The 27,819-nt window shown below is 32.1% G+C and overlaps 1 protein-coding gene and 2 long non-coding RNA genes across 5 annotated transcripts in view; 1 reads left to right on the top strand and 2 right to left on the bottom strand.

Moving 5' to 3' along the window:
• LOC139512043 (uncharacterized) overlaps positions 1-27,819 on the top strand; it is a 74,954-nt gene that overhangs the window by 8,541 nt on the left and 38,594 nt on the right. For 2 of the 3 annotated variants that reach the window (XM_071299358.1, XM_071299359.1), the window contains exons 4-8: positions 3,616-3,777; positions 9,532-9,631; positions 26,397-26,524; positions 27,211-27,369; positions 27,711-27,743. In XM_071299358.1, the coding sequence (XP_071155459.1) occupies positions 3,616-3,777; positions 9,532-9,631; positions 26,397-26,524; positions 27,211-27,369; positions 27,711-27,743 (582 nt within the window). Of the gene's footprint in view, positions 1-3,615; positions 3,778-9,531; positions 9,632-16,213; positions 16,339-26,396; positions 26,525-27,210; positions 27,370-27,710; positions 27,744-27,819 lie in introns of those variants that run through there. The other variant, XM_071299361.1, reaches the window with a different exon arrangement.
• LOC139512044 (uncharacterized) lies at positions 13,520-16,192 on the bottom strand. Its single transcript, XR_011662147.1, has 2 exons — positions 16,087-16,192; positions 13,520-13,816 (listed from the first exon to the last, which is right to left on the bottom strand). It is a non-coding gene; the product is annotated as an uncharacterized lncRNA (long non-coding RNA).
• LOC139512045 (uncharacterized) lies at positions 21,580-24,282 on the bottom strand. Its single transcript, XR_011662148.1, has 2 exons — positions 24,168-24,282; positions 21,580-21,796 (listed from the first exon to the last, which is right to left on the bottom strand). It is a non-coding gene; the product is annotated as an uncharacterized lncRNA (long non-coding RNA).

The following is a 27,819-nucleotide window of genomic DNA, read 5'->3' as shown; positions in this document are numbered from 1 at the left end:
AGCGAGACTAAGCGATCCTACATTCTGTCGTCGTCGGCGGCGGTGTCCACAAATATTCACTTTGTGGTTAAAGTTTTTGAAATTTTAATAACTTTCTTAAACTATACTGGATTTCTACCAAACTTGGACAGAAGCTTGTTTATGATCATAAGATAGTATCCAGAAGTAAATTTTGTGAAAATAAAATTCCATTTTTTCCGTATTTTACTTATAAATGCACTTAGTTTTTCTGCGGGAAAACATTACATCACTCTGTAGTTGTAGTTTTTAAAATTTTAATAACTCTTAAACTGTCCTTGGTTTGTACCAAACTTGGACAGAAGCTTGTTTATGATCATAAGATAGTATCCAGAAGTAAATTTTGTAAAATGACAAATCCATTTTTTCCATATTTTACTTTAAACTTTAAATGTTGACTTTTTTTCTGCCAGGAAACAACACATTCACTCTGTGGTTAAATTTTCAAAAATTTTGATAACTTTCTTATACTATTTTTTTATTTGTACCAAACTAAGACAAAAGCTTGTTTATGATCAAAAGCTTAGTCTAGAAGGAAATTTTGTTTATATTTTGTACCTGTGTATCTGTCTGTATTTTACTTATAAATGGACTTAGTTTTTCTTCCAGTTAACATTACATCCAGTCTGCAGTTAAAGTTTTTAAAACATTTATTAGATTCATAAACTATCCAGGATTTTTTACCAAACTTGGACAGAAGCTTCCTACAATCCAAACATGGTATCAAGCGGAATATTTTTATTGATTTTTTCCCTCATTTTTGTTGATCCTGCAATTTACAGCAAAAGTAGGCGAGACACTCAGTTCCGCGGAACCTCTACAAATTTTTTTCTTTTTGTTTCCCTTCTCTGGACAAATATTGGTTAAATATCCTGTTTTCAGAAATAAATTTCTTTTGTTAAATAAACCATTTCAAAATACTCTTTAATACATAAAAAGGGGTTAAACAATTTGTTGATAAAGAACTATAGATTCTGTCTTTAAATCCTACTTGTCAACAAGAAAACTCTTGTATTTTAGTATGCAGATTTTTGACTTGACATTTTATGGTTACACAATACATAGCCAATTTTCTTATTATTTACATTCCCTAATTGTGTTAACACTAATGCTTTGAAATTTATAGGGAAAAATTATTGGATGTAATGCACCTCTACAAACCATACTCCGTTAATGTTGATTGTTTGGGAAAAGCGGTTTCATTGCTGCCACAAAGTTTCCAGTAAACCCTATGGGAAATCACATTTTTCATTTATTTTCTTTTGAAACTTAAACCAGTCAGTTTATCAGAACTTGACAGGAATGATATGTGTTAGCATAAAAGAAGGAGATGTGATACGATTTCCAACGAGACTATCCGCCAGAGTTAAAATGAAGTGGATGTTGGCAATTATAGGCCACAGTAAAACCTTTAAAGATGAGATTTGCAGCAAGTTTTTTATTTGTGATTTGGTATATTTGGAACATTATAGATGAAATATAAAAAAAAATGTGAAATTTTGTCATTACTTGAGGAGTAAAGACATTGAGACCATCATATACAGATAATTTCAGCCTCTGTATAAATTATTCATGACATTTAATCTAAGTCGGTGTGTGTTCTTGAGAAAGTGTCAAAGTATCATATAATGTATCTAAGTCACCATGACAACATTACATGAAGCAATTTTTTTCTAAAAAAAAACCCAGCAAAAATACACGCTCTTTTGAATAAAATTTATAGTGACCTGGCAGACGACAGATGATCCATGTAATCTTGAGAAAATGACACATATTTGACAATATCACATGACTTCTTTATTGTATTGTATTATTTGATGGTTACCAGTATACCCTATATGCTAATTCCTGATTATAACTTCTCATAATTATCAGTCTGATGAATAAGATTAAATTGCATCATACATGACATACTGAACAAGTCTAGAAATGCACTACAACATTACTAAAATCTAGAGAGAAAAAAATTGTCTCTCCTCAAACAAAAGTCATGGAAGGCAGGATATAGGTACTGCTCTTTTGGGAATGCCAATAACTGGTAATTTTTCTGCCTCACTTTTAACAATGATATTTTCTGTAAAGTTAACGTTGTAATACTATCACATCAGTTTGATGACTATTTCGAGGTTCTACCCGTTATGTCATGGTCCAGTGACTTTTGATTAATAAATTTGAGAATGAAAATGGAGGATATGTCAAAGAGACAACAACTCAACCAAAGAGCAAAAAACAATTTTTTGCTGTCCATTCGCTTGTCTGAATTTTCTGCTGACAGGCAAGACATATCTCTGTCAACAGTTAATCTTCTTTTTCATTGTTTAACTTTTGTTTTAAGTTTAGTTTAAACATATTTATTTATAGAGGATTGGGAAAAAGTTTTGCAACTTAAGTTATATTAATCCTTTTCCACTTTGCGGCTGCGAGTGGTGCCTTCTAGCGGCATTAGCCTGCTCTTTTTCGAAATCTACAAGGGTGTCTTTTACTTGCAAGAGATATGGCTCTCTCTTAACACAGGTCAGCCATTTATTGCCCCTTCCGACGGACTACCATCGTTTTCTCATGACCATACTCGCAAATGGTGTCAAGGGAGAGCTGAAAATTCATCCCAAAATGGGGAATCTTTGTTTTGAGTTGAAAATGAGTAATGTACTACGTCCTTTGGTAACTTTAATTTTTGGTTTTTAGGGCCAGCTGAAACAGGCTCTTAGTTGAAGACCAATTGATGACCTTCGGGTGCTTTCTGCTCTGTGGTCGGGTTGTTGTCTCTTTGACACATTCCCACTTTCCATTCTCAATTTTTTTAGTAGAGAACATGCTTATAGTTTATGTTTTGTAATTTCAGTACCGACTGTACAATTAACAACCAGTTGGGGTTCTTGTCCATCAGTTGAGAACATCCCTGTAGATTTATATTTTGTATTTCAGCACCATTTTTGACCAGTAGTGGTTCTTGTCCAACAGTAGAGAACATGCTTATAATTTATGTCTTGTAATTTCAGTACCGACTGTACCATTTACAACCAGTTGGGGTTCTTGTCCATCAGTTGAGAACATCCCTGTAGATCTATATTTTGTATTTCAGCACCATTAACGACCAGTAGTGGTTGTTGTCTGTCATGTGAGAACATGCCTGTAGGTTTATATTTGTTTTCCAGTACCATTTACGACCAGTAGTGGTTCTTGTCCATCAGTTCAGAACATGCCTGTAGGTTTATGTCTTATATTTCAGCATCATTTACGACCAGTAGTGGTTCTTGTCCATCAGTTGAGAACATGCTTATAATTTATGTATTATATTTCAGTACCATTAACGACCAGTAGTGGTTCTTGTCCATCAGTTCAGAACATGCCTGTAGGTTTATGTCTTATATTTCAGCATCATTAACGACCAGTAGTGGTTCTTGTCCATCAGTTCAGAACATGCCTGTAAGTTTATGTTTTGTATTTCAGAACCATTTACGACCAGTAGCGGTTCTTGTTTATCAATTGAGAACATGCCTGTAGGTTTGTGTTTTGTATTTCAGCACCATTAAAAACTAGGAGTGGTTTTGTCCATCAGTTGAGAACATGCCTGTAGGTTTATGTTTTGTATTTCAGAACCATTAACGACCAGTAGTGGTTCTTGTCCGTCAGTTGAGAACATGCCTGTAGGTTTATGTTTTGACATTCAGGACAGTATAAGATGTGGAAAAGATCAAGTTTGTCAGGGGGAACAACTCTGTTGTCCAAGTGGATGTGGATCTGTTTGTACCAATCCAGGTAAAGCTACAATAAAAAATTAAGATACCAATTTCTAAATAAATGATGTAATTGGAATGAGTAAAACCTGACATGATTTTTATGCCCCATTTGGGCATTATGTTTTCTGGTCTGTGCGTCCGTCTGTTTGTTTATTAGTCTCTTCGTCCATCTGTCCCGCTTCAGGTTTAAGTTTTTGGTCAAGGTAGTTTTTGATGAAGTTGAAGTCCAATCAACTTGAAACTTAGTAAACATGTTCACTATGATATGATCTTTCTAATATTAATGCCAAATTAGAGATTTAATCCAAATTCAGGGTCTACTGAACATAGAAATGATAGTCTGGATGGGGCATTTGTGTACTTGGGATACATTCTTGTTATGCTCAAGTTCAAATTAGTTCTTAATTGTCAAAGTATGACTTAACCATTGAAGTTTTAAAAGTCCAATTTATTAGATTTTTAGTATATACTGTAAGTTTTTTTTCAAATATTGTGAATTATCACTGAATTAAATGGTGAAAAAATGGCATGAATTTTTCTTTTTCTTTAAAATTATGCTATTTAAATGAGTTCTAGGACATTTAATTTTTAAGTACATAATATTAATTAGTACATGCCAGAAGCAAGTACTTAATTTAATGCGAGGGCTGGGATGAGTTTTAGTGGCATGTTCCCAGTGTGTGAACTTTAATTCCGATCTGCTGGAGGCCATTGTTTCCCAGACCTCTGTATTTATGAATTTTCTTTTGAATCTAATGTATCCAAACTTTCAAAAATATTTATTCAATTACAAAATAATGTACAAGAGAGTAAGGTAACATTGTGACAATGTAATAGACTTAAAATTTAAGTTTTATAGACCAACTTTAGGTATTGAAAGAACTTGAGATAAACTAACAATTCAATTCTCAAAGTAAATGATGTATTTTTCTGACTATTGGTCCAAGTATGGCAATTTAGAATTGTAAATAATATAATATCGCCATTTATCAATGGTGACTTAATGTTGCTTAGTTAACTTTTCTTTAAGAGATATCATCTTTTCTTTAAGAGAAATCGGTTCCTCTTGTTCCATGAAATATTGACCATTCAAAATATTTATAATTATACCCCCGCTTTAAAAAAGGGGGGGTATACTGTTTTACCTCTGTCTGTCCGTCCGTCCGTCAGTCCGTCCGTCAGTCAGTCTGTCCCATGAAACTTTCGTCACATTTTTCTCAGGAACTACACATCCACCCTTTCTGTAATTTGGTATCAACATTTATATATGTCAGCCATACCGTGTGATGCGTTTTCAGATTCATCACTTGACAACTTCCTGTTTACCGAAAAAACTTGTATGATTTTACACATGATATCCAAGTTGAAAATTTTCGTCACATTTTTCTCAGGAACTACAATACAAGGATTTCTGAAATTTGGTTTCAGGATTTATATAAGTCAGCTATACCGTGTGATGCGTTTTCAGATTCATCACTCGACAACTTCCTGTTTACCTAACACTTGTATGATTTTACACATGATAGCCAACTTGAAAATTTTCGTCACATTTTTCTCAGGAACTACAATACAAGGATTTCTGAAATTTGGTTTCAGGATTTATATAAGTAAGCTATACCGTGTGATGCATTTTCAGATTCATCACTTGACAACTTCCTGTTTACCGAAAAAACTTGTATGATTTTACACATGATATCCAAGTTGAAAATTTTCGTCACATTTTTCTCAGGAACTACAATACAAGGATTTCTGAAATTTGGTTTCAGGATTTATATAAGTCAGCTATACCGTGTGATGTGTTTTCAGATTCATCACTCGACAACTTCCTGTTTACCGAACACTTGCATATTTTTACACTATTAATATTATCCACTTGCGGCGGGGGTATCATCAGTGAGCAGTAGCTCGCAGTTTCACTTGTTCAATCTTATTTCTATTTTTTGTATTTTTTGTATGATCTTTTTTGTGATAATCATGCTACTGGCTGAAGATAGAAAATTATTGCTATTATCTAATGTTTGTTGACAACAGCATATTTTCTATCAGTCCAGAAAAAAAGAATTATAATGTCACCATGAGCCTAACATTTTTGACTAGGAAAACAGATATAAACAGATTATCAATGGTCTTTCAAACTCCAGGATGTTTTTAGGCTACATCTCATCTTGGGCCTGTCCCCCTTCATTGAGGTTGTATCTGAAGGACACCCTTTTGTTAGAAAAAACAACATTAATCTATAAATATTGCATGGTAGGACAATAAGGTGATTAGAAAAAGTTGTCAAAACATCCACATACTAATTAGTGACTTTCGCTTTTGTAGTTATTAAGAGTAATTATATAAAAAAAAAATTTTGGCGTTCGTATAATGGTAATATTATTATGTTGTCGTTGTTTGCGTCGTCCTAAGACACATTGGTTTCCGGACAATAACTTTAGTTTAAGTGAATCAATATCTATGAAATTTAATAAGAAAGTTCAATACCACAAAAAAATGATTTTGGGGATGTTGGTCCCAACCGTTTTGGAATAAGGGGCCCAAAAGGGGCCAAAAACAAGCATTTTTCTACTTTCAGGATATCATTTTGTGTATAAGTTTTTCAATTGCTCTGAAATTGTACCACAATGTTTTATACCACAGGTAGAAGGTTTGAACTGAATTTTGGGGTTATGGTCAAAACAGTGTAGGAATTTTGGGCCAAAAAAGGGGCCCAAATAAGTATTTTTGTAGTTTCCAGTCAATAACTTGTCCAGACAATAAATTTTGTTAAAGTGAATAGATCTCTATAAAATGTAATAAGAAGGTTCAATACCACAAAAGGAAGGCTGGGATTGATTTTAGGTTTGAAGGTTCCAACCGTTTTAGAATATGGGGACCTAAAGGGGCCAAAAACAAGCATTTTTTTCTATTTCAGGATATCAACTTGTGTATAAGTATTTCAATTGCTCTGAAACTATACCAAAATATAGAAGGTTTGGATTAAATTTTGGGGTTATGGTCCCAACAGTTTAGGAATTTGGGGCCAAAATAAATATTTTTGTAGTTTCCAGTCAATAACTTGTGTTTAAGTGTATAAGCCTCTCTGAAACTATACCACAAGTTTCCATACTACAAAGGGATAGTTATGGGGGGTTATGGCTCAAATCAGTTAGCAATAAGGGGCAAAATAAATATTTTTGTAGTTTCCAGTCAATAACTTGTGTTTAAGTGTATAAGCCTCTCTGAAACTATACCACAAGTTTCCATACTACAAAGGGATGGTTATGGGGGGTTATAGCTCAAATCAGTTAGCAATAAGGGGCAAAAAAGGGGGAAAACAAGGGGTTTTCTGGTGAAAAGACAATTCAGACAATTTAAAAGCAGTGTAAGGGAGGTAAGCCAATTCCATTTAAAGAATACTGTTATATATATTGATTACCTCCCTTACACTGCTTGAAAATTATGAATTAAAAAATGATGATTGTCTTGAGATGATAAGCTGTAAATTTATATTTAGACATGTTAGAAGTTACTTTTAATTAATAAGTTTAACTATGACTTTATGTCATTTTATATTTTGATATTTTATGATGAACTAAAATGAGTAGGTATTTTTGCAAATTCTTTTTGAGGGGATTAATATTCAACAGCAATGTGTACTGCTCAAAAGCAAAAAAAAAAAATTAGGTTCATTAGACCACATTCATTCTGTGTCAGAAACTTTTGCTGTGTCAACTGTTTAATCACAATCCCAATTCAGAGCTGTAACAAGCTTGAATGTTGTGTCCATACTTGGCCCAACTCAGGGGCGGATACAGGATTTGACGTTAGGGGGGGGGGGGGGGCAGAATAAAATTTTTTGAGGTTAAAATAATCAAAGTTATTGAAATATTCTTCTAGAGTGGGTGCAATGTAGATAGATATCTTGCCAAGCGAAGTGTGGCGAGAAACATTTGTGGTAAAATGAGCGAGAAATTAAAGTTTCAATCTAAAACCGCATAATTTAAATGACAATCTACATTTAACCATAATTAACAAAAAAATCTATTAGTTTCTGTTCATTGAGTGACTACCTCTATATATTTACCAGAAAACGGGACTGAACAAAAGTAGAATAGAAACAATTCTGAGTACACAAACTGATTCTCAATATAAAAAAATTAAACGAATTTTATGTCAATGGTTGCTGGGAAAACTGGTGCTAACTGATTCTCCATATAAAAAAATTAAACGAATTTTATGTCAATGGTTGCTTGGAAAACTGGTGCTACATTACTATAATTATTCCAATATATTCGGTGGAAAATGTTTTAAACGTTTACAGCCCTTACACGGCCGGCAGTTGCAATCTAAAGAGATACAGGATTTTCACAAAAATAATTATCTCTTGTTTTGCACAAAGTCAGTGTGTCTAAGCCAACTGTACATGGTTTCAATAATGTGGAATTAAATCGGTTAACTTTAAAATTACTTTAACTCTCCATAACCACTAGCCCTGCCAAACTTCAATTTCTTGGTTAAGACGAAGGAAATGTGAAGAGTTGACAGATAGACCATGTAGACAGGCGGACCGACAGACGCAAAGTGAGACGGAGCAAAGGACGATAGCTCATCTGACCAATATAAGATTTTGAAAACCAAAATTATAACTGGTACAATTTATTTGTCAATTCATAATACGTGTTTTTATTTTAGTTCTATTTTTTCGGAGGTGGTGCTAGACTTTTTACATACTGTAAAAAAAAATTGGCCGCTAACCATTAAAATCAAAATGAGATCCTTAAAAAATTGTGCTTATTTTCTTGGGATCCCATGTAATACTGTAGTATCTACGGGTTTGGTCCTTGACTGTTTATGCATGCTTCGGCACAATTTATATGTTGCAAGTGAGAAACATATATTGTCACAGAGATATTAAATAATGAGTCAAATTAACAAACTAACCTCTCGCTTGAACCATAATCTTTATCTTTCCTAAGAAAGAATCTAACTAAGACTGCTTTCTTGGTCGTGCCATGATGAAATAACCCAAATAGCTGGTAGGGCACTTCCACCTTCTTCGTGGGAAAGTGATGTAGGGATGTTTTTGAACTTCCATTATCAAAGAAATTGTTTATTAAAACTGCAACTGCAACTACAATGTCACAATTGTTTTATTCTAACTGCTGAAAGCCTATGATATTTGTGATCAAACGCAGTACCGCGTTTGACACCTTCCTTTGAAGTGTAACATGTTCATAGAACTTAAATAAACAATAGGTCAGTTGATTAGTAATCACGTTAAATACTTCTGTTAAATTACTGTTTTATATAGTAATACTTGTTTGAATGTTAAAATAGATTGTATGCAATGACATTAGGCTATCTTTCGTCGTCTCTTCAGATACTTATTACATGCGGACAACCCATGCTTTGCAAATTTTAGGGGGGTGCACGCCAGCCACGCCCTCGCCTAAATCCGCCCCTGCAACTATTCAGGGTTCGACCTCTGCGGTCGTATACAGCTGCGTCCTGAGATTAGTAGAGAAGCATCTGGTTTTGGTTGCCAGTTTTCTTGTATTCATTGCAATTAGTTGTGGCATTTAGAATGAACATGTGTAAACTGAGATGTTGTGTATTATTTGTAGAAGTCATAAATGCAATATTGTGTAATATTAGATTTTGTGCATAATTACATTTTTAGGTAATAAGGCAAAGCTGATCTTGCCAAATTTGAGATGTTCAACTATGATCCACTACTTCGAAATAAGAATAAAAAGTATATCACTATATGATTTGTCTTTATGTTTTGTAGAAAAACCATTGAGACCATGCCAGAAACAATTAAGACTGGCAGCACTTCAGTTATTTGCACAGAGAGATAATGAAATATGTTCAGCCATATTTTTGCCAAGGTAAATTTTTATCAACAGGACTGCTGTTAGGGTTTCACAGTTTCACTATAACACTCTTAAGAATTTGCATGTTGCTCTCTTCTAGAAATTGAAATTGGTAAAAATGTTTTATCTATGCTAATCAGACAAGAACAAGATTATAGTACATGCAAGGGGAAATAACTCTATGTTGTGATTTTTCACAGAGAATACTGGTAAAATGAGAAATTATCTTGGGGGTAGCTCTCTGTATATGGAATAGGATCCCATTTACAGGATTCCAGTCCAGTACCCACAATTTGAGTCTCTCAAGAAATCTACCACCTTTCAAATAAGATATTGTACCACTAGGAAAACTATTTATATAAAAATGGTAAAATTTGTAGACAATGTCATTCGAAGGGTATTCATGAAACATTGGATTGAGTCCAAAAACATATTTGAGGGAAAATTGTCTTGAAATAGAACTCTTCCATGAATATTAGAAGGTAGAGCAAGTTAGCTGCTTTGAGAAGCTTTTTCTGACTTTTTTTTTGTAATTTCCTATAATGGGATAATGAACCCAAAGGAATCTTGTATTGAAAAAAAAAAAGATACATTAGTGGTGTTCGTCATCTCAGAATCATCTTTTGCAACAATTTTTAACTGTTTGTATGCAGATTAGATGAATATCTTATCATTTATTGGAGGATTTATTTTTCTTTACCATATTCTTTCATGATGTGGCGTAATTTGAATTTTTAAACAAATTTTGCACAAATTGCTGTAGATTTCGTTTCAAATCCTACATAATTTCTCTCAAATTATGAAGCTGATCATAACAAAACTTGGCAGTAATGCTTGTTAGTGATCGAAGTGAGCGAAATATAACGACTGAATTATAAGGGTTATGAAGCACCTGTGTATTTTATATGGGACAATATGACACAAAATGGCAATTTCCTACATCACCAAAGTCTTGTGATGTCTTACTTAATTGTATATGAGTAGTGTTAAACATATATTTCGATTAGACTTTAGTGATATTCTTTTGCACATTATGTCTCTTGAAGTATGTAAACTACATATTTCCATGTGCAAAAAAATATTGATTCCCCCACTTTTGATTTATAAAGAATTCATAAAGAAAAAAAAACTTTATATTTGACCAGCCCACCCTCCTAGATAAAGAATGATAAGTCCCTAAATGCATGCAATAATTTCTGAAATTACAGTATGTGAGAGTTTTAATTTGGGTGCTAAGTCTGTCCCTTGTAGAAGGGTGTTTTTTTCCACTCAGTTCCCTTTTGTTCATACAAATGCCATCTTTTTATTGCACATGCTAGAAGTATTCACTGTGGACAACCATCCGGATGTATTTTAATGGAACAGGAAAAGGTAGTCATCCAAGAATGATTATATTTAATTTCTGTGCGAGGAAGACCAACATAATGTCATTGATCTCTGACATTGTAATTTCAAATGTGACGTCCGGGCAATCACAATAGGTCTGTTTTTTTCCAAAACGAAAGAACATATTAGAATCCATAATAATAATAATTTCTTTATTTAAAGAGGGTAACTCAATTAGAACTAGGCAGTCTAATTTTGATTGAGTCTCTGAAACAAAATACATGTTAAAATAGAAAACTTTCTTGTCAGAAAACTGTGTATGAAGTCTGTATGGTGACCTAGCTATAGTTAATAATTTCTGTGTCATTCAGTCTCTTGTGGAGAGTTGTCTCGTTGGCAATCTACCACATGTTCTTATTTTTATAGTTTGAAAATTTGTAAAAAGATGGTAAATATCAAATTCTTTTCCAAATAAATATTAAAGTTTCCACTGTATTTTTTTCAACTTATTTAATATATTTTGGCATTGACACAGGAAATCCGTTTCTCAGATTGTCGTTATATTAAATCCTTTGGATATGTACTGAATAAAACTTACTTTAATTCTTTCACGATTTATCCCTTGCCTGACATGTTGATTATTTTTCTTTAATCAACGTGTGGATCGTTTGATCTCAGTTTTCATTGGTAAAAATTCAATTTATGACGTCGCATTTTCTTGTTTTCTTTGGAACGGATATGAACTCTGCGCTGGAGATTGTACTCTTATATCTGTGCTTTGTGTCTACTGTTTTTATGTTAGTTTATAGTTTGTGCCTTTGAGTTAATAGCCAAGCCCAATATATACAGTAAAAATTAGGTTTTTCTCATTGTTGATATAAAAACAAAAATATCCACATCATTGAACTCTGGTGCCAGACATAATTTTTCATCTCGTTTCTATTTTTTTTTAGTCTTTCTGACAAAACACAATCAGTGTAACAGTTGGGACATCAAGAAAAAAGTATAATCACAAAAATACTGAACTCAAAGTAAAATCAAATTGGAAAGTTCATAATCACATGGCAAAATCAAATGAAAAAACACATCAAAAATGAATGGACAACAACTGCCATATTCCTGACTTGGTACAGGCATTTTCAAATGTAGAAAATGGTGGATAAAACCTGGTTTTATAGCGCTAAACCTCTCACTTTGTATGACAGTCTCATCAAATTCCGTTATATTTACAATGATGTGTGACAAAGACTTCATACTTTTGATATCGAATCCATTTTACACAAGCATACTTATTGTCTAAGTCCCATTGGTGGCCTTCGGCTGTTGTCTGCTCTATGGTCGGGTTGTTGTCGCTTTGACACATTCCCCATTTCTATTCTCAATTTTTATTTCTGCTATACTCTTTATTGATGCAATAACATGCTGATAAGAAATGCTGGATAAAATACACCATCACAGTACTATGTGAATGTCAGAATAAAATTGTGTCATTCATTACCAAAAAGAGGAAATCCAGCAATTTTTGATTTGCTCAAACCAACCTATAAACAACACGAATTGACAACAAAAGCAAAAAGACATCAAAAGAACTGTGTATTGTTTAAAATTGACAACAATTTAATTTTGGATAAAAAGTGTCTTCTGATTAGCTGACGTTGTTTTGTTTATCAGCTCATAGACATAATTTTGTTATGTGACTGTGACATCATCAACGTTTTTTCATGGTTTACTACGGTTTGAATGGAACTTAGAATTAATTTATAAGAAATGACTAAAATATTTGTTCTGTCTATTTGAAATAACATAAAAAATGTGGTGCACTGTGCACACTTTAAAATAACCCGCTACGCTTCTGCAATCAACACCTATTAATCTCATAGCTAACCAAAAGCATTGGAATAGAACTATGAGACAGCTGCATCCAAGACTATAATCAACTTTGCTAGGGGAATTGTAGTCATCGGAATTAAATGTTTTGTTTATATCAGAATAAATAATTTGTATATACTTATACTGTGCCTCACACAAAAATGTGCAAGCAGACTTTTCTTGTTGATTTCACAATGTTCTTAAATGCACTACGGTAGTCATAAATGCATCCGAAAATTTAGGAATAAACACAGTTTTAATTTTTAATAGATTAATAATTATTTGTTGATGTATATCATAAATGTAAAATTATAATTGAGAATGGAAATAGGGAATGTGTCAAAGAGACAACAACCAGACCAAAGAGCAGAAAACAGCTGAAGGCCACCAATGGGTCTTCAACACAGCAAGAAAAGTCTGGGCCTTTTACGCAGACTAATTTGGGTTTTTCTCAAAATTGTTGAAGGTTATACAGTTGGCTACAATTAATTGCTTTATTTGGGGCCCTTTATAGCTTACTATGCCATATGGGTTTTGCTCATTGCTGAAGACTAAATTACAAGAACCTATAGTTGTTAACTGAATCATCATTTCAACTCTAGTGGAAAGTTGTCTCATTGGCAATCATACCAGATCTTATTTTCATGTTTACACTTATTTTATTACTATACATGTGACGGCTCAAGATAACAAATGATTAAAAACAAATTTAAAAAACAACGGTCTTTAATTAAAATGGTAAATAAATATTTAAATATAATTGACAAAATAAATATGTCCTTCTTTCTACTCTATCATTGTCATCTTCATTTGAAACTTTTATTGACGAACATTGATTTTTTTGTACTGCAAACTGCACAGATAGCTTTAACTCTTCTTCTTTTGGTTGCTGGATTCCTCATGATAGCCATTTGTAAGCTTTTTGTCTTCTTTTTGCACTTTAAACAATGGATGGATTTTGCTCCTACAACTGAGGTCTTTTCTTTTACTTCTTTAGCAGCCATTCTACAATATATTTTTACATTTAATTCAATGCATTGGAAATATCGTTAATTTATCCTGACCATAATAAAAATAGTAGTCTTATTTCCACTGTTCTTCATTGTTATCGCTTACTTTTTGTGCCTACACCAACGGAGAAGGGGGTATTATATGGTTATTGCATGAATATTGGGGAATATTGTCCCGAGTAGAATTTTATATTGCACGAGCTTGCAGCTACGAGGGACAATATTGAGTGAATATTCCCCAATATTCATGCAATAACCCTTTTATTGTATAACAATATAATATTTGAAAGTTAAAATTGATTTAAACTAAGACTTTGTTGTTGATGACGTCATGAATTTTGAAGATTTATTGCACTAGTGCAATATTAGAATTTATTGCACGCTAACTTTTGGTTACTTTCTGTGGGAAATATTATATTGCTATGCAATAATAAGTGTTACCCTTGTCTGTTGCAAACATCCCCAAAGATTGTTTCTGTTCTCTTAGCCTTAAGCTTGGCTCAACTAAATGTTATAAAACAATGCTATAAATATTACCACAAAACACAGAACAAATTGAAAATTGGGTGGTTTCATTCACTTTTATCTATTATGAATTATGCCCCATTAATAACATAGAAATTGCTGAATTTTTGGTTTCCATTCTCTAACTTTTGTGTTTGCCTAAATCAAATATTACACATAACACAGATCAAGATTGAAATTGGGTGGTGTCACTTATACCAATTTCTTGAGTTATGTCCCTTTAAAATGGAAAAATTGTTAAATCTCATTGAACCCAATAGAAAATAGCAGGAAATTGAACCCCCATAAAAAAATTGAGACTCAGGGTTTGGTTTATTCATTAAATGATGCAATTTTTTTTAATTATTAGATAAATATACTTGTTGTTATGATAACATCCTAATGATTGTGAAAGAAAAAATGTCTACCAAAATAATATAAAAACTGATGGCCAAATGGCCAAAACGTCAGAAATAATGGTTTAATTACTACAATAAGATAATTGTACAGCAAGAAATTATGCTTTTTCGAAATATCCTGCAACTTTGATATTCTCATTATTTCCAAAGAATGTATACAAAACTAGAGCATCATAACTTATGTAAAGAATATTTTCCAAATGTTTTTACAAAAATCTGCTCGAGTTTATCTTTTGGACAAAAAAGTTAGGTAATTGTCTTACCAAAGGATAGAATGGCCAAAAATACAAATTTTGAGAAAATGTCTAAAATTTCTACCTTAATTAATTGTCGCTTGAAGTACATGTAGCACATGAAGGAATATTTTTTTATTTCATATTTGAATTGCTAATTATATAGCCTTACTCAGGTGAAGAAAAAAAAAACTTCTTTGCAAATTATCAGCAAAAATGTATCGTATTTTGAAACCCATTCATGAAATACTGAACCCCCTCTTTTAACAGACCTCTGATTTTCAAATTGATAGAGCTATTTCATCTAAGTTATTTAATATATTATTTATTACATTGGTTGCATTGAATTACATTGATTTCACATGAAAAATAAAATGTGGTTATTTTACTCCTCTGACGTCATACAACAAAAGGCATTGTCATGACGTCAGATCAAAACAAATTGTGAATGCTTAGAAAAAGATAAAAAAAAAATGTGATTTACACATTGTATTATTTAGACTGTTTTATGCCTCAGTCAAGGATTTGTATAGTTACAGTGGCAGATCCAGCAATTTGAAAAAGGGGGGGGTTCCAACTATACATTGTATGTCCGCATTTAAATGCATTGATTGTCCCAAAAAAAGGGGGGGGGGGGTTCCAACCCCCGGAACCTTCCCCCTGGATTCACCACTGAGTTAGATTTTTCTAACTATACAAATCCTTGCCTCAGTTGACAATGTTTTTTTTGGGGTATCTATAAGTTCCACTATACAATCATACAAATCCTTGGTAATTAAAAAAAGAAAACAAATGCTTAATATATATTTTAAGCTATTTTTGTGTGTTAGCTTGTTGGATATTTAAGTAATCTTTTTCTTTTTTTTTTGGTTTCAATTTTTTAAATTGCTGTCACCCTTTGATTTTCCAGAATGTTGGGCAGATATTCTGTGAATTAGCATAGCAATTCTAAATGTCACAGTATTTTTAAAAGTTCAAACTTTGCAAAAAAGAAATTATCACAAAATCTGTTTAAATAAATTAAAGAAAATATAATATCAATAACAGTAGTTAATTAATATAAATAAGTTGCAATGTGTGCTAAATAAATGACAGTAGGTGGTAAATACCTTAATAACAAATTATCTGCTCCTGTCAAAATCAGCTGTTTCAGCCAAGGACTAATTTGAAACTGACTATATTTTCTGAAAACGTCATCAAGTTCACAGGTCAATCAATACACTCTAAAAATAGTTCGTGCACACCAATGTGAAAGTAGACAAAAATGGCCTTCCAGTTGACATGTAGGATTTTGGATAATATAAATATTATAGAAGGATAAATATAAAAGAATTGTGATGTATTAATAACATCTCAATAAGGTATTATGCTGTAACTATGAAATATCATTACGCATAACAAACAACTGTGCAAAACTTGCCGAAAGTGAAAATAAGTATGACATAGTTTCGCGGTAAAATTTATGCCGGGAAATACGAATGAAATAAATGAGAGATCATTATTATCTTTAATAGGGGCTTAACAATAATTTACAAGTATTCAACTGAATACATATTATCAAGGGGGGCAGGGGTGTCAACATGTTATTTTGGGTATATTGGAAACATAGATTAATCGTGATTTCAACCCCCCTCTTCGCCATGTTCACATTCAAAACTTATTTTAAATATTTCATTGTAAAAATCATCTTGATAATTGCCTATTCAAGTATTTCTCAGATCAGTTATCAATATATCAAACAGGGCACAGTCACTAGAGGTTCTGTTCTGTCAATAGAAATTAAAAAAAAAAAGGACAATGGGAAGAAATTAGTGTCCATGCATACTGACTCTTACAGCCTATCATACTCCAAAACGTTAATATTAAAATAACTACCAGTGTATTGATTCATGATAATTTTTGTAACAATCTAGATAACTATTACAGTGTGACTACCACAGGGCCGTAACTACATTTGAGGCAAATGAGGCAAATGCCTCATGTTGGAGATTTAAAAAAAAAAAAAAAAACTGAAACAAAAGATTGCCTTCATATCAAATTGTTTTCACGGAAAGTGTCTTGCAAGAAGCAAGTTCTCTTCACTCTCTGACATCATGTCGCCCCTGCATGTTTTTCGCTGAGGTTTTTCGTGTGATCCATGTTTCTTAGTAATTTTACTTTTAGTTTTCAGAGTTGATGGTCTATTGTTTGTACTTCTGTGTCTCAGGTTTATCTTTTGTTCATTTTTTTACTCTGTATGGCTATAGTCTGAGTGTTGATTTTCATTTGTAAACGTGGTTTTGCAATGTTGCATGTCCACCGATGTCCAGACATTGTGCTAGAAAGAATATACGATGCTACTGGACACAGAAAATAAATGTCCATTTCTGCATGGAGATTTGAACTTGATATTAAACGAATACAGAACTGGCTATTTTTTTTGTAGATACAATTGTCTAGACAGCTGACATGGTTTAACCCTTAGAGTGCCACGTTTTTTTTTTGGTAAACTACCGTTGAGTGCCAAGGGATAGGCCCTTGATTTCAAATTCCAACGGAAAACGTCACAAAGGAAGCGTAACAATGCATAACGTCATGCAATTGTTTCCGTATGGACGCAATTCTGTTTCGACGGTCGACGTTTGTTAGTTAGATTTTTGTTTGATAATAAACGAAAATGGTCAATCTAACGGATGTTTAAGAAATATGCAAAGTTGATATACCTATTAGAGCAGAAAATATATATAAAAAAAAAGGATGCAAGAAAATTTATAATTCTGGGGAAAGAGCGAATTTAATATTCTTCAGAAAGAAGTACATAAATAAATCAAAATATTGAGCTACATGTACGTTGGATAGAAATTGATCTTATGCAAATGTATATCAATACATCTGTTAATCTACAGAAAGTCTGTAAGTGTTTGAAAACTGAGTTGTTATAAGAACCCTACTAACAGTCCAAAATTCATCTTCTTTTTCGTATTTGAATGTTCCAAAATCAAACAAAGTCTTAAATTGAGTCTAACATACATGTACATATATACACGCACTTTCATTCGGTCGATTTTTATCCGATGCAGCTCTTAATGTTTAATTGTGTTTTCTCTAAAACTGTCTTAGAAATTGTTTTATTTGAAACTATATTTTATGTCAATACATTTTCCGTTTTATATAAAATTTACAGGAGTAAACGAATTTGTGTTTACTGTTTGATCCCTTTCAAATGTACATGTTATATATAGAGACTTTGAAATTAAGAATTTGATGCACATTAATGCAATCACGACGTTACTATGCCATTCTGCTATTGAACAGAATATAGAACTCCGCAAATTTACAGATCTTACACTGTTTGGCTGATATTCAGACGAATTATTTATTTATTATTTATACATAATGTGTTTTCAGCCAATAGGTCCGAGTACACAGTTATCGTCCTTTGATTTTAGTCCTTAGTGTGGACAGTGTGTTACTTGCCAAATTTTGTTATACCCCTTCCAAATTTATTTCTCCATGTTTTATGCCTCATATAGCAAGTTGGGGGTGAAATGACACTGTAAAAAAAATTGGGTTATAAATATTAATGTAAAGTAGTGATTAGGTCCAGCTGAAAAAGGTCAAAAATTAGCACTTCGGAAGCTGTCAAAAGATTTCAAGACCCCCTTAACATAAAATTGTCTATATTTTGAGTTAGAGCTGATGAAGTTTTCTATAATTTTGATATAATTTGTCCCAAAAGTAGTACAACACACTGTAAAAATATTATTAAGAAATGCACTACGAAATAACTGTGTACTCGGACCAATAAACCGATGGATATAATTTGTCGTAATGTTGTCACTGGTTCAGACGTACTTATGTTATTTATTTATTGTGTAGTACATGTTACTGTACATGCTGTATCTTTACTCATAACGATCCAGCGCTCTCGTTGGAAAGATATGTGGACTAATGGGCGGTATGAGCTTTGCTCATTGTTGAAGGCCGTACGGTGACCTATAGTTGTTAATCATTAAATGTATGTGTCATTTTGGTCTCTGGTGGACAGCTGTCTCGTTGGCAATCATACCACAGCTTCTTTTTTTCTAATATTCAGACGTTATATATATATATATATATATAATAATAAAAAAAAAGTTTGGTGACCGCCCTAATAGAGTATATATCAATAACATGGACATTTCTATATCAATACTCAAGAAATACTGTAACCATAGCAACCATAGTAACAGGATAGACATAACAGGATAGACAAATTTCTTCGTTTTTGATTGCTGTTGTGAAATAACTACTCCCTTTGGTGAAGTGATTAAGTTTTTCTATTGTGAATTTGGTTTCCAACTCGTTATTGCACTTTTTACAAGTATACTGTCGGTGTATTTAATAAAAATTGGTGGTAACAGCATAGACATGAAAAAAAGTACGCTATATTTTTTTCACTAAATGTCTTGAAATTTCTTTTCTCTACTCTGTCATTCAAGAAACGAGGCATTTTAAATGTAAAGATTACTTTGTACTTTTGAGATCAACACTGACTGATTCAATATTCATAGGGAGAATAATTTAACGGCTGATTTAAGTAGCGGTAACAGGAAAGACATGAACCTTCTCTACGCAGATTCGATTTAGTTTGTAAAAAATATGTTACATACAATAATATAGAAGCTACGATTTTTCATTAAAGTAATATATAAGGTTCTTAAAAAGTCCCTTTTGCAGATATCAAGCCTATCAGAAAATCGCAAAAAAATCACTTGAAATGTGTTTTTCTGACACTGTACGCAGACAAATACCCCCAAAATGGGTCTTAAATGCAGTTTATTCTTAACAAAATAGATGTAAGATGTGTTTATTATTAATGTTCTGAATCACAAATCTGACAAGCTTTCATTTAAACCATTACAACTGAAATTTCCATTAGAAATAAAAAAGTTAGCATGGGTGTACTGAAAATTCAACATTTTTTGAAAACGACCCATATATCTGTGAATACATACTTCTATTCTCAATTTTATTGTACATATAAATAATATAGGATCCTCCCTGAATTATACCATGTTGTACATGTAAACATGATGGAGCTCAATGTTAAAATTTTGAATTTCTTTTAACCAGTGTTTTACTGTGTGGCCAAACAAAAAAGTAGGTGTGTTTACTGTCAAATCATGCAAATGCTGAAAAAAACCCAGGGTAGGTACATGTAGGTAGGCTGGTAGGTCATTGTAGGTAGGGATTTTTTTAATTTTTTTTTACATTGAGTCTATGGGAGCAACTTTGTGACTTTAACAGTGCTTATAGCCAAAAAAACTTTAGGGTAGGTAGGGGTACAGTAAACATGCATACTTTGTTTTTTGGCCTGTGGATGTTTGTTTATTCTACATTATCTAGAGGTATAGGGGGAGGGTTAAAATAGACCTCACAAAGCATGTTTAATGTCAAGCCTTTCTTTGTTTTGTCTGGGTTTTTTTTATCTGGTTTATTGATGTTTTAGAGTTGAGTGTGACGTCCACTTGGCTTATTTGCTTCATGCAGATTTGAATCATCTACATCAACGTCTACATCGTACGATGATCCATCAGCACATTGATGAGTCAGACGTCTTTTCAAACTGATATTTACAGTTTGTTATTTTTTGTTGTACATGTACATATGTTATCACAGTAACACTTCTGTCCCAGGTTCAAGGGGAGGGTTTTAGATGAGCACTCATAAAATATTTCACTCTGCAACATTCTATAATATGTACAACCTGTTACAAGTCATTAGCCTGATTTTGTTACCATTTTGTCATGTCTGACCCTTATATAGATGAGTATATGTGTTGCTCAAGGTAATATGTAGTAGGGTGACCTATAGATGCTTAAATCCACTTCATTTTAACTATGATAATGTTCAAATTTAGTTGTCTCATTGTCTATCATGGTCCACATCTCATTCGTTGTCCTTATTATGCCCCACCTACGATAGTAGAGGGGCATTATGTTTTCTGGTCTGTGCGTCCGTTCGTCCGTCCGTTTGTTTGTCCCTCTGTCCCCCTTCAGGTTAAAGTTTTTGGTCAAGGTAGTTTTTGATGAAGTTGAAGTCCAATCGACTTCAAACTTAGTATACATGTTCCCTATGATATGATCTTTTTAATTTTAATGCCAAATTCGAGGGTTTACCCCAATTTCACGGTCCACTGAACATAGAAAATGATAGTGCAAGTGGGGCATTCGTGTACTGGGGACACATTCTTGTTTCAAATACATCTGACAATGATCATATGCTAGCAATAAAATTGAAAATGGAAACAGGAAATGTTTCAAATAGACAATTCAATGCAACCCAACCCAAAAGCAGAAAAAACCCACTGCCCCCAATGGGTATTCAACACAGCAAGAAATCTCTGCACATATAGCTTCAAACATTCATTTTATTAATAAAATTTATTACTGAAGAAAAACAAATTCAATCGTTGTCTACAGACCAGGCAAGAAATATTCACATTCATAACCATGATAACCTCAAAAATGTGAGGAACTCAACAATTTGATATTGAAAGAAACTAGGAAAACATGTATATACATGTATATGGAAATGAGACTCATTGATGCATTAAAAAAAAAGGCCAAACAAAAAATCAATCTAGTTTTAACTAGTTTATTTTGCTATCTGATTTATCAAAATGTTTGTACTTCCATTTAATTTAGGAACATTGATTTTTCTTTTTTGCATATTTCACAATATGCTTTAGCTCTTCTTTTTCCAGTTGATGGATCTATAATTATATCTGTTTGTAAGTTGTTTGTCTTCTCTTTACAGACTACACAATAGATCTGTTCTATAACAGGTTCCTCCATCCTACAACAATATAAGTATACATAATCAGGTTAAAATCAGGTTTACCTAAAAAGCTTTTTAATATTTTTTCTGCTATGTAACAATGTATGCAAATACTACCACTAGAATTAAATTTTCAAATGGTCTTAGTACTGCAAAATTACTTCAGAGCGAGGTGTTAAACAAGGGGATGTTTAAAGCCCCACACTTTTTAACCGGATTTTGTGACAAAAATGTTGGTTTTTGATTTGGGGATGTACGGTGGGCGGCAATCAAATGTTGTCCGTGCATTAACTCATGAACCGTTCAACCAAATCTTTTAAAATTTTAATATGTTATTACTGACAACTATACGAAGGTCAAGTTCAATAATGGTGATTTTGACTTTTACCGTTCAGGAGTTGACCTTTCAACATGTTCAATAATGTAATAAAACCTGAAGCAATCACAGAATATTATTGTAACAGCTATATGAATATATACATTTTTGTCGAGCCTTCGACTTTAGTCGAAAAAAGCGAGACTAAGCGACCTACATTCCCTCGGTGTCGGCGGCGTCCACAAATATTCACTCTGTGGTTAAAGTTTTTGAAATTTTAATAACTTTCTTAAACCATACTGGATTTCTACCAAACTTTGACAGAAGCTTGTTTATGATCATAAGATAGTATCCAGAAGTAAATTTTGTGAAAATAAAATTCCATTTTTTCCATATTTTACTTATAAATGGAAAAACATTACATTCACTCTGTGGTTAAAGTTTTTAAAATTTAAATAACTTTCTTAAACAATCCTTGGTTTGTACCAAACTCAGACAGAAGCTTGTTTATGATCATTAGATACATGTAGTATCCAGAAGTAAATTTTGTAAAACAATGAATCCATTTTTTCCGTATTTTACTTTAAATGGACTTAGATTTTCTGCCAGGAAACAATTACACATTCACTCTGGTTAAATTTTTAAAAATTTTGATAACTTTCTTATACTATTTTTAATTTGTACCAAATTTGGACAGAAGCTTGTTTATGATCAAAAGCTAGTATCTAGAAGGAAATTTTGTGAATATTTTGTACCTGTGTATCTGTATTTTACTTATAAATGGACTTAGTTTTTCTTCCAGTTAACATTACATCCATATAGTTAAAGTTTTTAAAACATTTATTAGATTCATAAGCTGTCCTGGATTTTTTCCAAACTTGGAGAGAACCTTTTTACAATCAAAAGATAGTATCAAGTGGAATATTTTTATTGATTTTTTTCCCTCATTTTTGTTGAGCCTGCAATTTACAGCAAAAGTAGGCGAGACACTGGGTTCCGCGGAACCCTCACAAATTTTTATCAAACAATTACAATTTGTTGACAGTCTTTAAATTTCATATGAACAAGGATCATAAGTCCTTCACTATGTTCACCTTTCATCTTATCCCTAAAATTACTGAAATATATTCTACATAGTTAAAAGTTACGTCACCTGTGAGTAGAAACAATTTTATTTTAAATTTTAGTTATATTCTTCTTTCAAGTAGGTTCCATTTTTTATCGGCCCAATTTGATAGTGTTACATCTTACAAATAAAATTGAGAATGGAAATTGGGAAATATCCCGCAGAAGAGCAAAAATCATACGAAAGCCACCAATGGTTTTTCACAATTATTTTTCAAAGAATTAGACTCAAGCCAGTGCTAAAGGGTCTGTTTCTAACTTTCGAGGAGTTGGGAGAGTTGTCTTGCTTGGTGTTGAAGGCCTCATTGTGACATTGAGATGAGAGCAGCAGTAAAAGCGCTGTTTCTTTGCTTATAGTGTGTTTTTTTTTATTATTAAAAATTATAAGGCATTAACTTAATCAATAATAAAAAGGTTTTAGTCATAAATTTATATATATTTTTGTGTACAAAGTTGGAAGGGCCATTGCTAGACTGAAATCCAGGTTAGCAATGAAGGACAGGCTCTTTAGAGCCTCCAGTTTTTTTCACGCAGTGGAGGAATAAACTAAAATAATACTGTTAAACATTCCAAAAGCCAATTGAATGCATGTGTTGAAATCAAATTGATATCAAAACCAAGTCATTGATGAAAGTAAAGGATATACCTGGGTGGATGAATTTGGAAAAAAAAAACAATGAATTAAATGATCAAATCTCCTTGTATGGCTTGATGTTAGCTGATGAGTCTTATGTAGAGGAAACGCTCGTCTGGCGTATAAAATTATTAGCCTGGTACCTTTGATAACTATTAGCATTCAACGTTTATATAAAATAAGAAGATGTGGTGACTGGTATGATTACCAGTTAGACAACTTTTCCACCGAAACCTAATGACATTAAAGTTAACAACCATGCATATATTGCATATAAACAACAAATAGTCTCAAAATTAATAGTCTAAATTTACCTTAAACTGTTTTTTCTGGTTGAAATTAGTGTTGATAATGCTTTATAGTTTTTTCCCTTTAGTTGTTATTTCCTGCGTTATAGCTTAAATCTGATCACATTAACTTCACGTCCCCTTTATATACCGTTATTTTCAAAAAGTAAGGTATGTTTGAGGTTTGCGCATGCAAAGTCCCAGTGAGCTATGTTTAGAAGTGACACACCCTGTATGAATAAATTATAGTATTTCTAGAAAACTGTGTTAAAAGAGGTATTTTTTGAAAATCATTGTATTTTGATTGTATTTAAAAAACAAAACAAATTAAAGTTAATTCTTTCAGACAAATTATTCTGAAATTTACAGTATGTCTTGATATTTTTCTATTTAGGTAATTGCATGTTGAACATAAGTGAGATATTGAATTCACAGAAATGATTTGATAATTTCATTAACTAGTGGTGCTTTATGATAATTGGGTCAATTATTTTTTTAATTTATTAAATGTCATGTACATTTTTATTAAAGATACAAAATTTCTTCAAGTTTTAACATTAAATAATCCTTGCAATTGTGTTTCATGTCTGCATTGTGAATGAGTGTTATTACTTATTTTATATTCACACAATATTTAGCTAAATAAATTTTTCACACAAAAAAATTATACGGTAAATTTTGTAACAGCAAAAAATGTGATTAACTTGTTTAAGAAAGAATAAAAAAAGGATTCTTGCACTCTCTTGAATGAAAATATAAAAATTAGATTTAACAGAAAATATACACATGAAACCGGGTAAGCAGACAAATGTTTTAGCTGTCTAATTGTTTCAGGCTTTGCATTCAGTCCCTATATGCGGCATGATAAGAAGGACAGCACCAAATATCTATTTTGATGTCCCCACAACAAAATGTTAAGGGTCATACAGGTATTGTTTTTACCCTGTCCAACTGTCAAGTCCACAAATATAGATCGACTTGATATAAAAAATGTTTTTTTCTGGTTAAACTTCTATAGTTTTCAATCTAGAATGGTATATTGCATATTATGCAGGGTATCAGTACTTATAAATGACAGGATGTTGAACTTTGTTATTTTTGGTTTAAAGTATGTATGCAGGGTACCAGTGCATGGTTTATCAATTAAGCACTCTATATTTTTCATGCTAGAAATTTTACATTAAACAGAGTAAAAGTAATAATACAGATTCATTTTGGTAATTTAATTAAGTCTTTCTTTTGGCCAAGAATGATGTCTATTCAAAATGATCTTAAATGACCAGCCCAAACAAAAGCATAATCAAAGATTGCCCATCATAAAGATATATAGTACATATTTCTATAAGAGTTATTATAAAGGCAATATTGGAAAACAAAGGGATTTGTCGTTAATACCACTGGATAATTTTAGAGCTGAATTATATAAAATAAATTTCAGGATATTTATTGAAAGAATTTTCATGGAAAAACATAATTAGAACAAAATTAAATAGGCCAAGAATAAACCCAATGCCCGACAATAAAATTTTGAAATAGATTTTGGAAAAATACATTTTCAAGAAATTTAAAGTGTGACCTAGCTCACTAATAATTGTTTAAACCCACATTGTCCTCCTGCATTGGGCCTGTTATCAAGTGGTTCCCCTTGATTGCAGATGTCTGCATAATAATTGATTTTCATTTACTGTTTACATGTTGTTTAAACATGTTCAAACAGGTTGTTGGTTTTCTCTTTTAAATGATTTCTCATTTTGCCATGTCAAGGCTAAAAGTTTAAGAGCTCATTAAATCAGTAAATGGTATGAGTTTTGCTCATTTGTTGAAGGCTGTTCAGTGAATTGAAATTGTTCACATCTATGTCCACTGGTCTAAATGGGTATGATTTACTCATTTGTTATTGATCCATATTTCCTAAATTTTATATTCAGTAAATACTTTTAGTATGGGAAAAGAATGGAAAAAAAGAGAATCGTGCTATTATCTCACTTAAAAATAGAACAGAGTTATTAAATAAAGAATCCTGGGTGAGAAGTTAAAGAATTCAATTCTTTAGAATTAAAAATATTTGATAAAATAGATAGAAAAAATGGTTATTACTATAATATGCACTAGAAATGATATTTTCATTATATAAAGGAACTTGAATGCAAATTATAGGACTGTTAATTTCAGAAAACATAATTTTTGAGCAATCATTTAAAAATCTGAAAAAGTAGAATCAATTCTTAAATGTAAATCAAATTTTATATTTAATAGGTGTGATAGTGATGGACAATTTCAGAAGAAACAGTGTTTAGATTCACATGGAATCTGCTGGTGTGTGCATTCAAATGGAACGAAAATAAAAGATTCAGATGTAAGGGGAAACCCAGATTGCTCAAAAGGTATAATTTTGCACTGCATTATATAACAAATTCAAGCCTTTCAAACAAGCATGCTGAAATTTCAATTTATTAGATGAGTACTTTTATTTTACTCTTAATTTTGTTCTATCTATAGACATGACAGGTAAAACCAACACAAAAATACAAATACAAAAAAAAATACAAATTACAGAAATATCAAGAGTGAAAACCCCTAAAATTGCATGAGCATTATATTGATCCTAGATCCTATACACCTTGATAAACTAAAAGCACCAGAAAGGTCCAATACTCTACTAGTGACTAATTGACAATTTATTGAAACTTAAATGCCTTATAACATGTATAATAATAATTTCCAATATAAACAGATATTGGAAAGAAAAAAATCTAAATCAGTTTGTATCTATCCTTTAATAGTGGGATAATTAACTGTTAAGTTAAAGGCCATTTGACTTATATAGACTGTGCATGGAAGATTTCCTAATCCCTAAAGAAGTTGATAATTTAGAAATCAGTTGTGTATATTTATAGTGTTTTTTACTACACAATTTTTTCTGACCTCTAGTTTTATTGATTCAAAACAAATTGTTTGAATGCCTCGAGCTCAGATTTTGAAATATGAATATATTTTGATGGAACGAATCAAGTATTTAGTTATATAACAAATGTCAAATAGCCTTTAAATTTTGTGATGTTTTCATTAGCAACCAGAGCAGGAAGTTGTCCAAGTCCTGATCAATGGACCATGATGGATTTATTAGACGATGGCTGCAAGTCTGATGATGATTGTTCTGGACCTGATGATAAATGCTGCTTTAATGGATTAGGGTACCAGTGTGTACCACCAGATGGCATGCTTACCAGTGAGTATTTAAAAAGTGATCGTTGTTAATATGACCATGGCTGTTGTTTTAGTGATATATTTACTGTTTTGTGGTAAGGTTATTCCTCATTGAACACTTCCTTAAGTCCTGATGTCAAAATTTACGAAAACAAAATTGATTTCACAATTATGAACTGTTTAGCATCAGTATTCATTATTTGTTCTGTGTCTTACACTAAATTGTGCCTTCAGTTGTTGATATGTAAGTTTTCTAGTTAAAATAATCTTTTAATTCCTGTTTAAAGACTAGTTAAAGTGCAATATTGAAGGAATTGTGATGAATTTGAACTTGAAACTAAATTATTCTATTGTTTTTTTCAGCTGAAAGAGACAGAAGAAGTTTACCAACACCAGGTAATTACATCAGATTAGATGATGATAGAAACATTGAAATAGTTGTAATTAAAACATTTTGCCAGTTCAATATTAA

Source organism: Mytilus edulis, chromosome 2 (assembly GCF_963676685.1).
Source record: "Mytilus edulis chromosome 2, xbMytEdul2.2, whole genome shotgun sequence".
Taxonomy (NCBI): domain Eukaryota; kingdom Metazoa; phylum Mollusca; class Bivalvia; order Mytilida; family Mytilidae; genus Mytilus; species Mytilus edulis.
The sequence above is the reverse complement of the archived record's forward strand: the minus strand, read 5'-3'. Positions and strand labels throughout refer to the sequence as shown.